At 35.0% G+C, this 16,844-nt stretch overlaps 3 protein-coding genes across 4 annotated transcripts; 1 reads left to right on the forward strand and 2 right to left on the reverse strand.

The window, feature by feature from the left end:
• LOC105170561 (oleoyl-acyl carrier protein thioesterase 1, chloroplastic) lies at positions 1,099–5,535 on the forward strand. The gene is made up of 7 exons (XM_011091371.2): positions 1,099–1,771; positions 2,809–2,942; positions 3,028–3,141; positions 3,624–3,719; positions 4,447–4,534; positions 4,609–4,677; positions 5,016–5,535. The coding sequence occupies exons 1-7, from the start codon at positions 1,421–1,423 to the stop codon at positions 5,292–5,294; spliced, it is 1,131 nt and encodes a 376-aa protein (XP_011089673.1). The 5' UTR covers positions 1,099–1,420; the 3' UTR covers positions 5,295–5,535.
• On the reverse strand, positions 5,709–8,336 carry LOC105170560 (RPM1-interacting protein 4-like). Of its 2 annotated transcripts, none has more exons than XM_020696689.1 (4): positions 7,431–8,336; positions 6,753–7,286; positions 6,235–6,397; positions 5,709–6,130 (listed from the first exon to the last, which is right to left on the reverse strand). In XM_020696689.1, exons 1-4 carry the CDS (start codon positions 7,446–7,448, stop codon positions 6,072–6,074), a joined length of 774 nt encoding a protein of 257 aa, XP_020552348.1. In that variant the 5' UTR covers positions 7,449–8,336; the 3' UTR covers positions 5,709–6,071. The 2 variants fall into 2 exon arrangements, with proteins under 2 accessions (XP_020552348.1, XP_020552349.1); XM_020696690.1 differs by having other exon boundaries at positions 6,212–6,397; positions 7,431–8,330.
• On the reverse strand, positions 11,031–15,668 carry LOC105170562 (ankyrin repeat and SAM domain-containing protein 6-like). Its single transcript, XM_011091372.2, has 6 exons — positions 15,324–15,668; positions 14,521–14,585; positions 14,115–14,401; positions 13,943–14,014; positions 13,802–13,864; positions 11,031–11,515 (listed from the first exon to the last, which is right to left on the reverse strand). The coding sequence occupies exons 1-6, from the start codon at positions 15,428–15,430 to the stop codon at positions 11,471–11,473; spliced, it is 639 nt and encodes a 212-aa protein (XP_011089674.1). The 5' UTR covers positions 15,431–15,668; the 3' UTR covers positions 11,031–11,470.

Below are 16,844 nucleotides of genomic sequence, written 5' to 3' on the forward strand. Positions count from 1 at the left end.
ACTAGTACCATTTCTCCCAATAATTTAATTTAGGTATTCACGCATGACTTCTCAAAGATTATAAATCACAATAATCAGAATAGAGATGATTTCAAGAGAAACTAAAAAAGCAACATTAAAAAGACTTTTTTTTTTTATTTTTATAATAGTATAGATTTTTAATTTTTAATCTTTAAAAAAAATAAATATTTTTTATTTAAACATAATTCTAATTGAGAATATCAAAATATATTAATTTGACAATTTAATATAAAATATAATTTCATTAAATTATCAAAACATATTCTCACGTAATAATCTAGACAAATTTAGAAGTACACATTTTCAACTTAAATTTAAGAAAGAAAAATAGACAATTTTATTAAATAAAATTAATAATAATGCATATTTTGATAAAAAAAAATAAAGAGGAAATTAACTGTGTATTTTTATAGGTTTTGAGTTTTTTGAAATTTGAATAAAATATATATATAATTATAAATACATATAAAATAGACATAATTTGACAATAACAATGAACGGCGAGTTTTTATCTTCCAAATATACACAATACTATACATATAAATTAAGCAACATACCAACAAAAAAATATATCCAATTACATATACATATAAAAGATACATAATTTGATAATGAACAATAAATTTTGCCTCTCAATACAGAGTTAAACATACAACACCTATTTTACGCTATTTTAAATTATCTTTAAAAATAAATTCAAATATACACACTATTTCTAACACATATTTATTTATTTTTATTTTTCTCTCCTTATCTTCACAAATATTAAAAAAGCAATCTGAAAATGAAAGAAAACATATTGCCAATGAGATATAATTCAGTTGGCGAAATTAAGACCCCATGATCTTAAAGATCATTTATACGAATCCTAACATATACGTGGGATGTTGTTTATTGTAATTATAATTGATTTATTTCAATTATTAAATATGGATATGAACGTAAATAATTGTAAATTATAATTAATTTATTTTAATTAATAATAATCAACACTTATACTTAAAAAAAAAAAACACACACACATACACACACATAATGCACTTGTCTTCTCAGATCTGCATATTTACTTGTGGTCTGAAGTCAATCTACCACTGCCAAACACCCACACAACCCCACCCCACCTGCAAAAGTCCAAAGAAAAGGGCCTTTTTCGGCGCTATCGAGTTGGTAGTAGTAGCAATTTCCCCATAAAACCAAGCCCATATGTGTAGCCGCATATGGCCTCCCACCCTCACCCCTAACCCCCCACCCCACCCCTGAGAGTGCCTCGTTCATATCGACGCACACTACAAAAGAACCCACACGGACAACACACGCTCACTGTATTTTTATTCTTTTTTCCTTTTGTGGCATGCAATTCTTTGTAAATTGCTTTGAGCCCAGATAAAAATTTGAATCAATGTTGCTGAGAGGAGGGGCATTTTCGGCATGCAACGCCGCCGCGGGCGAGCACCAAGGGCAAGGGAATTGCCGGTTTTCCGGCTTGATTCGCCGGCCGACGGGGAGGGTCGCCACCGTTTGGTGCAGCCGGACTCGGAGGGGCAACTTGCTGCGGGTGGCATCGGTGGCCACGGGCGAGCCGAAAAGCAAGCCGCAGGAGTCGAGCTACCAGCCGAGCGTGGCTGACCGGCTTCGGCTTGGCAGCTTGACTGAGGACGGCTTGTCTTATAAGGAGAAGTTTATAGTGAGGTGTTATGAGGTTGGAATTAACAAAACTGCAACTGTTGAAACCATAGCCAATCTATTGCAGGTCTGTGTGGTTGAGTTTGTTTTGCGAGTTTATAAATTCTGTTTTTTCTGATGGTAATTCTGTATTTGTTTCTTGTTAATTGCAGAATTCTTTACTGGTTTACTTGATTTGGTGTGTAAAGTTAGCTTATTTTTACCCAGTTTTGGGTGCTTTGTAGATTGCAAATTTATGAAGTTCATGTGTATATTTTGCTAATGCATGCCTTTGTTTATGTGAAAAGATTGCAGCTTTATGATGCGTACGCCATTAATTTGGTAATGTAGGTAGATTTTCCCTATTTTTCAATTTTTTTTGGGCTTTTTATTTGAAATAAGATGAAGAGAGAAAAATAATGGTTTGTAAATTTTCTTTTTCAGAGACTTTATCCCAAAGTCTTAAATTTGAAGAATAAATATGCTCTTTTGCCCGGATTTGGTTTTGGAAAAGATGGACCATCCATATCAAAAAGCTTTAAGAGGTTTAAGGATGGGGCTTTGATTTAGTCTTTCTGCTTTGAGTCTTGGATCATGTTGTGCATATGTTCCTTCACTTGTTTATTGCAATTTGAATATGAGTGGTCCGAAGTTTGCTTGCTCCAAGTTTGTCTAGATTGTCATATGTGTTTTAAACATACTTATCTACTTCCATTTATAGTTGAACAAACTGCTTTTATAGTCTGTTTTAATGCTCTTCTTTGTCAAAATGTTGATGCCTCATTCTGACCTTTGAAATAATTTTTTTATTCAAGTTTTCTCACAAATTTGTGTCCCCAAATTGGTTTCGTTCTTCTTTTCTTGTTTTGTTTTCTGTTCATGTGTCTATCTGCCATAGTAATTCTTGGTGATTTTATCGATTTCTCTCCAGAGCTTCATCTTCTTATTTGCTGTCTTCCTCATCTCCTTTTACTCCTTACTCTTTATGTTTTGCATCTTCTGATGAGCTGATGATGTTAGATTTGGCTTGAATTTGAGGGGTTTTTTAGTCAAGCAGTAATTCTTTTTTATGTCTGGTTAGTATCTCATGTGTTTTACTTTCCCTTACCAAAATAATTCAAGCAGGAGGTTGGTTGCAACCATGCTCAAAGTGTTGGGTTCTCGACCGATGGTTTTGCTACTACGCTTACCATGAGAAAAATGCATCTTATTTGGGTGACTGCTCGTATGCACATCGAGATCTATAAATACCCTGCCTGGTAGTACAATTTGAACTGGTGTTCTAATTATGTAAATTTTACGTTACTATATTCTTATCTTTGTTGCATATGCATCATGAAACAGGAGTGATGTGGTTGAGATCGAGACTTGGTGCCAAAGTGAAGGAAGGATCGGCACCAGACGTGATTGGATTCTCAAAGACTATGCAACTGGTGAAGTCATTGGAAGGGCTACCAGGTTAGGTGAAATTCTTTTAGATTTCTTGTTGAGCAGGATCACACTCTAAAACATAAGATAAGTTACAAGGAAGTATTACGTCCATTCTAGCTCATTCTGTTTCATGTCAGCCCATGAAGCCCAATTATAGATACAGACCTAAAATTTGAGACGCTTTAATCGCAGTGGTTGATATTGAAGTTGATTGCTGACACCTCTCTTGGCTCCCAGATTTAAAGTGGAGCCTTGAAGAGGATGAAAATGGCAATAGGTGTGCGAGATTTGTGTGACATTTGACATCGGCTAATGTTAAGTTAGAATCGCTCTCTTGGTTAGCCTACCAATCAATGCCATGAAAGTATTTTCTCTGCTCAGCACTTATTTTCCTGGTGGTGGTAGCTTTTGCATTTAAGACTTGTCTGACCATTATAAATCCAGAGTAATGATGAGTTGTTATTTCCCTCCAATCTACCATTTTCACCACCTACCATAATTTATTGCAGTAAGTGGGTGATGATGAACCAAGACACCAGGCGGCTTCAGAAAGTCACGGATGAAGTTCGTGATGAATATCTAGTTTTTTGCCCAAAAAAACTTAGGTAATGTTTTTCACTCCTTCATTTGCTGACTCTACAATGATACTATAAAATGGTCATGTAATTTCAGATTTTCAATGGAAGTAGTGGATGGAAATAATGTTCTTTCTTGTTTTCACCAGTTTGTAATGGTATTTTATTTATCTTTTCAGAATATGATTGGAGTCAAATATTGGGCAGACTCAAAATTTTCTTATTTGATTTCTTCTGGATTTGTTATCATTGATTAATTGAATCACAATGTAATTATGAAAGTTCACCTGCTTTCTCTTCCCCCTTCTCTCTATAAATGCATTGATTTGCTAGCACATAAAATTTAGCTGATTAATTTCCAAACTGGAGATACCCTAATCAAGAAGGTGAGCACTGATTGAAGTTTTGTATATTATGCTTTGAGGACATTGATATGTGGAATTGCTAAGTTATCTTGTATGAGCGAAACCGTAACTTTATCAATTATCAGGTGGATTGCGTTAATGTTATCACAACATCTCACCTCCGCACCTGCTACTGCTGTACCTAAAACTAGATCAAGAGACATTTCCACGCATAATAAAGTGTTATCTTGGCATGATACTATGATTCTTCTAGATTGAGCTCAACGTTTACTGTTGCTTGTATAGTTGGTTTTTATGCACCTCTTAATTTATCATCCCTATACTGCCCCCATTTTGTATCAAGAAACTAATCATAGTCATCGCTTTTACCATTGATTTCTTGTTGATGCCAGATTAGCATTTCCTGAAGAGAATAATGCTAGCCTGAAGAAAATATCTAAACTAGATGACCCAGCTGAATACTACAAAGTTGGGCTAGTGGTAAGATGACTTGCTTTCAGTGAAAGTATCCAAGTCCCTTGTTTGGAGTAATTAAACTGTTTCATTTTTGGCAGCCAAGACGAGCTGATCTTGACATGAACCAGCATGTTAACAACGTCACCTACATTGGATGGGTTCTGGAGGTTGGTTGTCCTTCAGTCATCCATCTTTAATTATCTTTAATGCACTAAAGTTGGTATATATAGACATATATCCTTTGCTCTATATGGGTGGGTTTGATCAATATCGTTGCTATCTTGTAAATTTGCTGATCAATACCGTGTTTGAAAGAATTAAAGAAATCAGGCAAAGTAGTAGACCAGAAATGATAAATTACTCTACTATCCAACAAGAACACCTAGTTTTGCATTTAATTAATCATATTTCTCCATCCATGTACATCTTGGTGACCTTTTTAGTTCTTGCCATACAAGTTCACTTTGACTTTGGTGTTGCTAACAGAGAATTGATTTGTTAACAGAGCATGCCCCAAGAAATCATCGACAGCTATGAGCTGCAGACCATAACATTAGATTACAGGCGTGAATGCCAGCATGACGATGTAGTCGATTCCCTCACCACTCCTGAACCGATCCTCAATGACTCAGTTTCACAGCTTCATGGAACTAATGGATCTCCAACTGCTGCAAAAGATGAAAGTGACTACCTTCAGTTCCTGCACTTATTGAGAATATCAAACGATGGTTCTGAAATTAACAGGGGACGCACAGAGTGGAGAAAGAAACCTGCAAAAAGATGAGCTTCTCGTCTATAGTTTACCTTCTATATACATGCTATAAGCAGTGATAAATTGATAATCATGCGAGCTTCCCGACCAACATCTTTGCTCTTCTGCTGCCTTATCTTTCTCTTTTCGCTGTTTAAATGGTATTCCTGCCTTTGTTTGCATTCTTGTAACTTTAAGCCTTTCCTTTCCGGTATATCTGAGGACTTTGCTTGTATTTTCAGTCTCATTTCAAACAAGAGATCAACTTCATGTTTGTCGACTTTCCCAGATGTTGCATATTTTGTTTTTATCATGGTATTTGATAATATGATTAGAAAATAGTACTCAAATATTCGACACTGAGAGGGGTTATTCGTAATTTTGCAAATAAAAAGGGAAGGATTACAGGCAGCGCATGAACATATTAATAGAAGATGTTACATAATATGAAATAAAAAACTTAATTTGAATCCCGTTATCATAGGGGTAGAGTGCAAAATCAAAATAAACCCATTTCTACCCAAGGCAAGCAGAAAAAGAACAAGAGAAAAATTGGGCAGCTGCATGTAACATGTAGTAAAAAGCAGTACCGTACATAAAAATAAAAGAATCTAGCACAGGCAATCTCTGTGTTTCATCCAAACTACAAGTTGAAGAAAGAGTGGAAGTCAAGAAGAGGCAACTAGACAGAGATGATGATGATGATGAAGCAGCAAACCACGTTTGTGGTCCCAAGCACATTACTATATAATTAATGCACCATCTCTGGATAGAATAGCCCTTTAGAGCTATTTACATTCTTGACAAAGTTCAAACTCTCATAGGAAAAGTGATGTCGTCCCGTTCTACCACCAAGGGAAACAGCATCTCTGCATTGAATGAGAAGAGAGACGAGATGAGCCTGGAGAAAGATGTTGTTCTAAGATCAAGCAGTACATTGATAGACCAACCTTAGGTTGGTTGGCTCGTTGACCTTGTGTTGAGATAGATGGATGCTTTGGAGTACCCGATATGTTTCCAGCCCCAGAGTTCCTTTCCTCCCGTACTTTGTCAAAAATGTGAGAGAAATTTTCGGCAGCCTGGGGATCATTTTCGTCCCATTCGCCAAATCTTGGAATAGTGGGACCTTCATCAGGCTGCCATTTGCAATGTGATCAGTCAGGAGGAGGTTGCAGCCGGTAAAAGTGATTGTTATGGTTCATATATCCTATGAGAAATCATAAGGCCTTTATTGGAGTGCGGAGCCTTATGTTTTCGTGCAGACGTATCTTGCAGACGTATCTTGAGTTTAATTTTCTTCTTTTTTCTTGCAAACGTTTCACAATCTGTTTTGCAGTTTTCTAATAGCCTTAGCATAACTTAATCTAGTTAATAGGAAACCGAGAGGAAAAGGTGCTTCTACAAAGCCTATCATATGCATTAGATTCAAACACTCAAACGTGGAAAATCTAGCTGAGATCAGACTGATAAACAAGAGGGTCAAAAGCTTACACTTTCATCTCCTCGAGTGGTTGGCCTCAGCCGGGATCTTCCAGGAGTACCATGACTGCTATCATTGTTCTTCCCTTCCCGGGCAGGAGAACCACTGACTCTCCCGATAACTTTTGCCTGGTAATGTGGATGGAGTGGTGATCGCTCAAAGCCCTGCTCAGATCCTGCACTAGGTCTTGCAGCTGGAGCTGGCCTCTGTACCCGACCACCACTACTTGCAGTTCTCTGACCTGTATTTTCTCCCTGAGAAGGACTACTAACCTGCTGAAAATCACCATCTTCCTTGCTCACTCTATGTTCAGGTGTTGGTGTAACTGCTTCCTTTCCAAATGGTTGCTCCAGTCTAGTACTAGATTGTGCTGGACCAGCAGGGGCAACAGGTGAAGGATTATTGTTAGGGAGCATGCCTGTATTTTCCTCGGGATCACTTGGATTCGCCATGTTCCCACTTCTTTTTTTTCTTGCCTTATCAAAGTAAACGGTGTACGGAACATTTTCATTTTCCCAGCTGCCGTATTTTGGCACATTACCATGCTGCATTGACAAGAAAAACAAGTGTTACTCCCTTCAGTATTAGATCCAAGTGGGACATGAAAAGAGCAAGTTTTTAAGCTTCTCAGAGTACAGTGTTGAGGTAGTAGGATATGATAATATGGTGTTTGGACGCAAGAAGATTACTTCATCACTCGACACCATTAAACCTCATAGCCGGAAATATGATGTTTTGCCATTCATATCAGAGGTGAACTTCATCAGCAACTCAAGAAACTAGACAATGTTTCCATTTATTGCATGCCCAAGAACCGAGATACAATTACATACCGTATTTCTGGAACCTATACTTGAATAAGCAGAATGCATATGAGGACTACATTCCACAGGTACGCAATCAAAGGGGAAAACAAGAATAAAAAACACAACATAGAGTTCAAAATACCAGGCTGTGCCGTCTAGTAACTTTAAGGAACTCAAAACGTTGGGGTCATATAGAACCAAAATCCAACAGCCCTCGCATAGTATTATTTCAAAGAATATGTAATAAGCTGCCAAAGATCAAAAACAGAAAGTTGTCTGTGGATCATTCTAACTGGAATTGACTGGTAAGGATCCAAACCAAACCCCTCTTGACATTGCACAGGATTTGATACTTGTAATTCCAGACAAGCCAAGTACTCCCATTGGTTTCAATATAGTAGGATCTTCACTGTTTACACTTACTTCTTCATACAAACATGTTCATTTGCTTTTTCACTTAAAACCAGAAAAATCCAAAATACTGTCCCCCTAAACTTGCAGAAGAACGTATACATACATAAGGTGGAGTGCAATCTTCCTCACCCACAAAAGGTAAAGTATCCCAAACATTAAACTGAACTGAAAAAAGCCCACCAAAAAACAGTAAAAATACACAAAGGGAATCAGTAAAAGATGTAAGAACAGCATTTGCAGAGCTAACAAGTCAGTAAAACACAAACTTTCTAGCATAGACAAAAAGAAAAATGGAAAAACAATCACACAATGGTCAGCTTAGAACATGAATTTCCAGATAGGGGGGGGAGACAAAAGCCCACAAAGCTGCCATTTGTTTTCTGACAAGCATTAAAGAAAAAGGGCGTACTTACAGCCATTTTTCCTCACCAAGAACTGGGATCAGAGCTAACACTCAGAGCTCCACAAAGACGAAATATCTTTCAGCAACTATGACTCGTCAAGAGCTGAAGAGAGAGAAAGAGCGGGGGATGGAACTGAAATGAATTGATAATGAGTGGATGATGAGAGAGAGAGAAGGAGGGCTGGTTATGGTCTTGACCATTCACCTTCCTCTCCTCCACTGTTTGTCTGCCCCACCCAAAAGTCTTTACTCGTCTTCAAGTTTTCCTTTGTCCTCAAAAGTATGTTATTTTGGAGCTGTACGTGTATATACATATTTACCTTTTTCCTTTGCACTATATATATTGAATGAATTAAGTCCACCACATGGTATTGTTTGTAATTTCATCTCATTTCATACTGTTTTAATGATAAAAATTTCAGAAGAAACGAGTTTGGTTGATACGAAATTTTTTTTTCTAGTAAGTTGGTGGATGTAAGATATAGATAGTAAATGATGTGAAGCGGAAAGAATATTAAATGAATTATATATATATATATATAATAACCATAGCTCATGTGACATCTTTTTGGATTTTAAGAAACTATTTTTTGTTTTTTTTTAATTTTCTCTACAACAAAATAATATAATCCACGCACGCAAATACAATAAGATGAGATGAAAATTATTTGACAAGCAAGCACAAGACATATTTGTTGGAAAATTAAAGACTGTGTCGTGAACAAATCACCTGCCTTGAAAGTGAAATTTCGGTACTATCACAGTGCAGATAGTATAAGCCGTTCTTTCCCCAAGATTAACATAGCTATAACTCTCTTACACGCGCACTCTTGATAGAGAGCTTGAAACAACAAACAGAAGAACACTCAGAAGAGAAAGGAGAAAAAATGTAAGTGGAGCAGATAGAAGAGGCTCGAATAATTTGTCTGTGAAAATGCATAGGGGTTTGAGGCTATTTGTAGAGGAGCAGCTCGGTTGTTTGAGAAATTCGGACTTTTTACCTAGCAATACAAAATCGGACTCCTCATCAAACTAATACCAAACTCTTCATCAGCAGAAGCCAAAAAAATAGGCCAGTGAGGAGGATTTTCCTCAACCGCCATTACTTGGTCATCTAAGAGTCTAAAACGTGATAAATGAAAAATTTAAAGTAATTTTCTCAAAAAATATATAACTATACGTACCTGAACTAGGATGGGACGGGCAAGCGCATGCATGTGGTGATTCTTCCCATATTCACTTACTCACACTTCTCATTTCAAAAATAACAAAATAATTTAATATATATATTATCTATGTGAAACAAGATAACGTGCATTAGTCTTTCCCGGCAATATTCATTACATCCCAAGAGTTGATTGAAGAGAGTGAGCAGTAATGCCTTTGTCTCTTGCTCTTGATGCTTGAAAAGTCAAAAAAAGTGGCTGACCAATAACTTTACAGCATGTGTATCTAGTTTCTTTTGTTTTTTTTAAGGGATAATTACACTTTCTTTGTCCGACGTTTGTTATAATTACACATAAATACTTTATAGTTTAAGATATTACATTTAATATCCTTGATATTTGTTTCTGTCTAATAAATAAGTTTTTCATTAGTTATCAAAATTTATCGAATTTGTTAATATTAACAAAAAAATACAAAGAAATCTATATTTATCCCGAATTAACTTATTACTAACTTGTTGCATGTCAAATAATCCTTTTAAGATCAAATTCTCTCATATGTCTTCATGCTTTAATTTATATGAGCAGATATATTTCCACCATTATAAGGGTAGTTTAGTTCGAAAAAATTATTTGACCTGTAATTAGAAAGTAATAAATCAATCGAGGGTAAATATTAATTTTCATTCAATTTTTTCGATTAATATCAGCAAATTCAATGAATTTTAACAAATGGGGAGACTTATTTATTAACAAAAATAAATTTTAGAAATATTAGATATAATTTCTCAAACTATAAAAAAAATTATATGTAACTACACCACACATCAGGGAAAGATAATGTAATTATTCCTTTTTTTAATTATTCATTTGATTTTTTTCTGATCTCATGTCTTTGTTTGTAGTTCTTTTATATTCCAATATCGATATTACATTATCAATCATTTTCTTTTATTGTGTATTTAACCCCTTCCAAAATTTTATTCGAATATTTTATCCTATTTTTCTGCAGTGCTACTAAAGCATTGGATAAGAAGTCTCTTATCTTTTCTTCTTTTTATGTTTTAAGTTTTCTATTTTTATGAAGCTTGTTTCTTTATTTCATATTTTAGCTTTTGTACAATTACCACTAATATTCAAATAAGAAATTAAAAGACAATAGGATTATCAATCATCGAGCATGTTTGTTTGTATTTTCATATTCAAATTTCAATTCTTAAAACCACAAGTAAAGCTAAAACAAAATCGAATACAAAACACAATTTCATTAACTAATAAAATATATTCTCAAAATTCACACATATCTATACAGAATTAGAAATACATATTTTCCACATAAAATTGAAAATGAAAACTCAAACAAATGAAACAAAATCGTGTTCCTTTTTGGGATAATATATAAATAAATACATATTTTTAAGGACATGCGTCGAATTAGTTATTATTTTAGTTCATCTCATATACACTAATGAAACAAGATCGTGTTCCTTTTTTGGACAGTATATAAATAAATATAACTGAAGCAGCACAGTTGCAAGTGCTCCCACCAAACACTTTCAATGAAATGATAGAGCGTTTGTCGCATTACTGATTTATCACACCACTACCACTACCATTACCAAAATCTTCAATCTGAGCAGACAAAGAGTAATTCAGGTACACACTCAAGACCTGCTTTAGGATGAATATAGAAAACAAGTTGACAAGATAAAGCAACAGATTCATGAAAGCAGATCCTAAAGCCCTTCAACCGTCCACCGACCTATGTTCGGATTACAACCCATGATAAGCTCATTGAAGCTATTTTCTGCTGTTCAACAACTTGAAACTACCCCAGAAAAGCTATACGATCCAAAATTAATCCTGCTGAGTCTGGGGAATGATCAACAATATATATATGCTCCGATTCTCCAAGGAGAAATGCCCTACGCGCTCACCTATTAAACTTTTGATTCCAGCGCCAGAAGTATCTTCTTTCTTGGACCCTGAGGAATAAGTGGCAAACTGTGAAGATAAGATAGCATTAACGGCTGGGGGTGAGAGTTTCACAATGGAAGTATGTATTCAACTTAGGCTCAGAATACGGCAGCAATAGACAAACCTGTGGCCAGGATTAGGTCTAATAAAATAAACAGGGATAATGGTCATGTCTAGATTTCAAAGCATGTTCCAGATGTAGAGCCATCAAAAAAGAAGAAACAGTACATAAATCCATGCAACTCAGGATCAATTTCTTCCCTGAATATATTAGCTATTTTACCATGTTTTAATCATATCTATGGTTTGAGACTCTGAAAGTTTGAAACTATGACTTGACCAGGACATTCTTTCCACATATCTTCTTGCAAATCTATATCTTTATTACCACTGCTGTTCCTACTATAATAATGATGATGATAATGATAATCATAATAGCACTGTAACTTTTTACACCCATAACCATTTATTCATAATTTTCTCCGGGGTCCAGACAAGAATTAAAATGGTCAAGATCAACTTGTTCAACTACCTGAATCAGCCCTTAACCAAAATTGAATCATCACACCAAAGTCACAAAATCTATATACAAAATATACCATGGATTAAAACATACAAAGAGAAAAAGGATCTGAAAAGAAAAACATGCATCTCCCAGTAACTAATCATTTTCGGGCACAACCAAGGAACAGCTACCAACCACTACCCACTTTGTTATCATATTTGGAAAATTAAATCAATAAATTTATGTGAAAAACAGTCATGGTTTAAGACGACCATTTAGGTATGCAACACTATATATGTGCCTGTTGTTTCATTTAAGAGGAAAATCATCATAAATCCCTAATTAAATTGTAAAGCATCGCATACCCACCAACCTCACAACATAACCCAAAGTACAAGAGAAATTGATTTGGTGTTCTCCCTCGGGAATCAATAAAGATCAAAGAAAGATAAAGGGACATAAGCTATTTAATATCTTAAAGTTCATGTCACCTAAGCAAAAAAGAGCCAAACCTGAGTACAACTCTTTCACTAAATGAGTCTGGGACAAGAAGCATGCACTACTTAAACGAATAAAAATCAACTATGTAAACAGGTATCTGCAAAATGATGTTTGAAAATTCAGTTTTCTGAGGAGACAAGCCACAATTGTAGCTCCCTTTCTCAGACATTCTCTCCAAACCCCAAACTTCTACTTCATGTTAAGGCCTTTCCTTCTGAACAGAAGGCCTATAATACCTGCTAAGACTCTACTTTATCCAGCTTGAGTAAGGACAACCAACACTCACGCACTGAAAAACAAAATTTTCAGTCTGCATCGGAAAAGGGAAACTTGCAACCTTTTCCTATGGGAAGTGCCATCTGAATCCTGTTCTCTTGCAGTCTTGCTTTTGATTTCAATAAACTGTCATCCCACTAGGATATGCATTTTGATTTGATTACTACTTCACGAAATTATTTAAATCTACTGGACAAGACAAAAACCCTTATCTGCTTCTACACCATACTAACAAATACTTTTTTTTAAGAAATACAGTGCAGCAAAATTGCATGAGTGCATCAATCTTTTCCATTTGACATCAATTATCTTTATTTGGAACTCATGGAGCATTACTTAGTATTGGTCGCAGCCGACTGGAAGTGTAGGACAACTGTAGTTGACCCGATATAACCACTGGATGAAAATTTCTTAAGTTAAGTTGACGTGGGGAATGTATCATTGGGTCACTTTCGGGTATAAGATGTGATTCGAGGAAATTCAAAAAATATGCATAAACAAGATTGATTAAGGTGATTATACATATAATAAAAGGAGATATACCATTATCCCGGGTTCGATTACTTTAAGAACAAGGCTCGATTAGCCGTGAAATTCTGAAAGCTGAGATCGAACATCATGAGCAGCTAGGTTCAACTGGATTATGAGTCTTGGAAAAGACAGAAGGAAACATATCAATGTTTGTTGTAGTCATAGATGGACAACTCCAGCCAAAACAAAAAAGCCTTTGCATTGGTCTCATGGTGGAATCCAAACAGGAATGAATAATGCTAAAGAAAAACATCATTACACGTCTAAGGACTAAACTTCAGATTCCTCTTCCATTAATTTTCATGAACCATCTTTTTACATTAATTTTTTCCCCCCTAAAATACAAGAAGTAACCAACAATTAACGAAAGAACTAAATCCTCAACTCATAATTAGAAGCTAAAGGATGAAGACATGAAAGTTACAACTTACAAACAATAAAGCCAAATTCATTATATTTAAGAGCCCAACACGGTACTCACCATTGGAATTCCCAAGGCTTTAAGATCTTCATCACCCATGTGTATTAAGGCTGTCATATCAACCTGCCATTTGCAGCAAATAGTGTTTATATATGAACATCCTGGCAACTCAAAAATCATCAAAAGAATGAAACAGCATACTTCTTCAGCCTGAAATGTAATCAGATATTTCTCAAGACCCAGGGACTGCAGGAAACTATTCACGGATTCGACCTGCATAAACACTTTACTGGAATAAAGAGAGGAAACTGGAGAGAGGACTAAAAGGAAAAAAGGAAATGTATCAGAAAAGAAGCCATTAGTAGTTTTTCACCTCCTCTTGAGTCTTTTTCTTGGTTACAGTGCTAGCAAGCTTCTTTGCTTCTCGTTCAGGAGCTTCAGCTATGACACTATTTCTAGGAGGTTTACTGGCTTCAGGTGCAGACTTAGGCCTCAAGGGCGGAGGCTCAGACTCCATAGGACGAGAGTACTGTGTTCCAGAGAGCTTCTCGCGCAGATCTCTTGCACCTCCAGAAACAGAGCCCCTTACGTTTTGTGTCGCTTGTTCAATACTCTTCCTTTGAAGCTTCAGACGCAAATCCTTTACGCCAACTCTGCGATCTATAATGGCCATAAATATAAAGTCTAAACCACCTCAGCTGAGATAACATAGTAATAGCACAGAATCCCAAGAAATGCGAGAATACTATTACTACAACTTTACTCGAAACACTGCATACTTGAGATTTGAGGTTCATTGCCCTCAAAAAGATCATGTTGCCATTTTTCATCATCTTCCCTCCGTCTGCATGAAAATAATTGAATTAGGTAAACAAACCGCAACTGTGACTTTCCATACTTCGTGTATATAGAAAAGTACCATATTTCATGTGTAATTCCTAACAAATTGCATGGATCCTGGTCCTGCTGTGTGGTGGGTATCAAATGATCCCATGATTGTCCCAAGGCCCAAAGTCCTAGAAATTTCTAAGAACAATCGATGTTCCTTAATCCAATTGAACAAATACTTGCACACTCACCTTTGGCCATAATAGCAAATCTTTATAAAATAACAACTGTACCAAGTCATCTATGGACATGAAATTACTACCAGATTCTGTATGTTGTTTGCACTGCCATTGGAAACCCCAAACCTTCTATCTGAAATCAAGAGAATCTAAAACCGTGCATTTCACAAAATTTTGTATCAACCCCAGTAAGAAACAACACCATGTGTTTTCAATTAAATTCGTAAGTAACATTTCACAAATCAAAATTTGCTGCCACCCTTAACTTCAAAGCATCCAGGAAATAAAAAATCATACTCCCAAGAAACTAACAAGACTTAATCAATAAATATGAACTTAAAACCTAAAACCTAAAGAAGCCTCGGATAAAAAATTAGAAGGAAAAAGCTACTTTCTTGTAAGAATCACCAGGAAACGTTAGTTCATCTAACTTGTGCGCACAAACAAACCTCTGCGAAAATTATTCACATCACCAAGCACACATAAAAAAGTTTGTAGGCGAAAATCAAGTTTACCTCTTGCCGGAGATAGGCCTCCTCCGACCGGAATCGACGGCTGAATTACCGTTAAGACGCTCCTTAATCGACCTATTAGCCTGAGCCTCCACTCTGTCAGCGTACATCGTGCAGCTACTCCCCAAAATTTACTGCTCAATAACCCTAACCCTGATTCAAACTGCTATACGTATGAATACACCCACGAATTGCAGGAACTAAAAAGAAATTGTAGAGTGATAGAAAAAACTGTAACTGCGTATTTCAGAATTTCAAGAGGAGAATTTCTCTTTCTAATTTGTGAAAATATTGGACTCAATTTTCTTTGAGAGAGATAGAGAGAGGGGAATTAACGCAATGTGCTTTTGTATATTTTTTCTTTTCTTTTCTTTTATTTGAAACTACCTCTCCGCCTCATCCCCATCCATTTGTGTTTTAAAATATTTAAATATTATAAATAATTGCTATTTTTATTAATAAATTAATTATCAATCACACAATAAATTAAAACATCGAAATCGAGAAAACCTGAGGTGTATTTAGTTAAATTTATTTGAAAATATTAAATTATTATAGCCAATTTAATAAAAAAAAATGAATGAGTTAAATGATATTTAAAATTTGATTCGATACAAAAAATTCCTTTTAAATAGTGTAGATAGATAAATAGATGAATTTTAAGTGCTTTAATTAAAAAAAATAAAATAAAGGAGTCAAATAATGTCCTTTGATTTGTCAAATAATTTCTTAAACTGTTCGTTTGTCAGATAAAACATATTGATCATACCCAAAGTGATTTTGCCATTGACAACTCTATATTTGTTTAGCCGTGTGACTGAACATATCAAAAATATTTTTTTTAATTACAATATAATAATTTACATCGTTTGTTCCATTTTTTCAAAAATTTTTAATCCCATTATAATTATTTTTCATCTATTTTATCTACTATACTCATTGACTTATACCAAAATCACACAACATGAGATTAATTTTAAAAGTTCACCATCATCTGAGGTTGTATACTCAATTATTGATATTACGAATCCAATGACATATCCACGTAGTCAATTATGCAACACAAGACCAAATTAGACATTTCACGCTTTGTGGATATTTAAAGGTAATCAAAAATAAAAATGTACAGTAAAGTTAACTTGGTCATCATTTCAAGAGGGTTTTTGGTAAGTTTATAAGATGTTTCAAATTTCTTACAAGACGTTAAATTTATAAAATATTACGAAATTTAGGTAATATTTTTTGATAAAAAAATTATAAACTCGTAAAATAAAACATTAAAAAACGGAGCAAATACACAAAAAACATATGTGTGCACTCTACATATACATAATGAAAAGGGCCAAACATGCACTAAATAAGATTGTATGACAGTTTTTGCTATTTGAAAGGCTTGTGTGTTATTATATTCATAAATGTAGCACTTTATGAACATTAATGTATCATGAAATTAATTGTTTCATTTGTGACTATCAACTCCCAATTTTGTTCAAGATGTATGTGTTTGTTTTGTGTGAAACAGCT

This window comes from Sesamum indicum, linkage group LG9 (genome assembly GCF_000512975.1).
Source record: "Sesamum indicum cultivar Zhongzhi No. 13 linkage group LG9, S_indicum_v1.0, whole genome shotgun sequence".
In the NCBI taxonomy this organism is placed as follows: Eukaryota; Viridiplantae; Streptophyta; class Magnoliopsida; order Lamiales; family Pedaliaceae; genus Sesamum; species Sesamum indicum.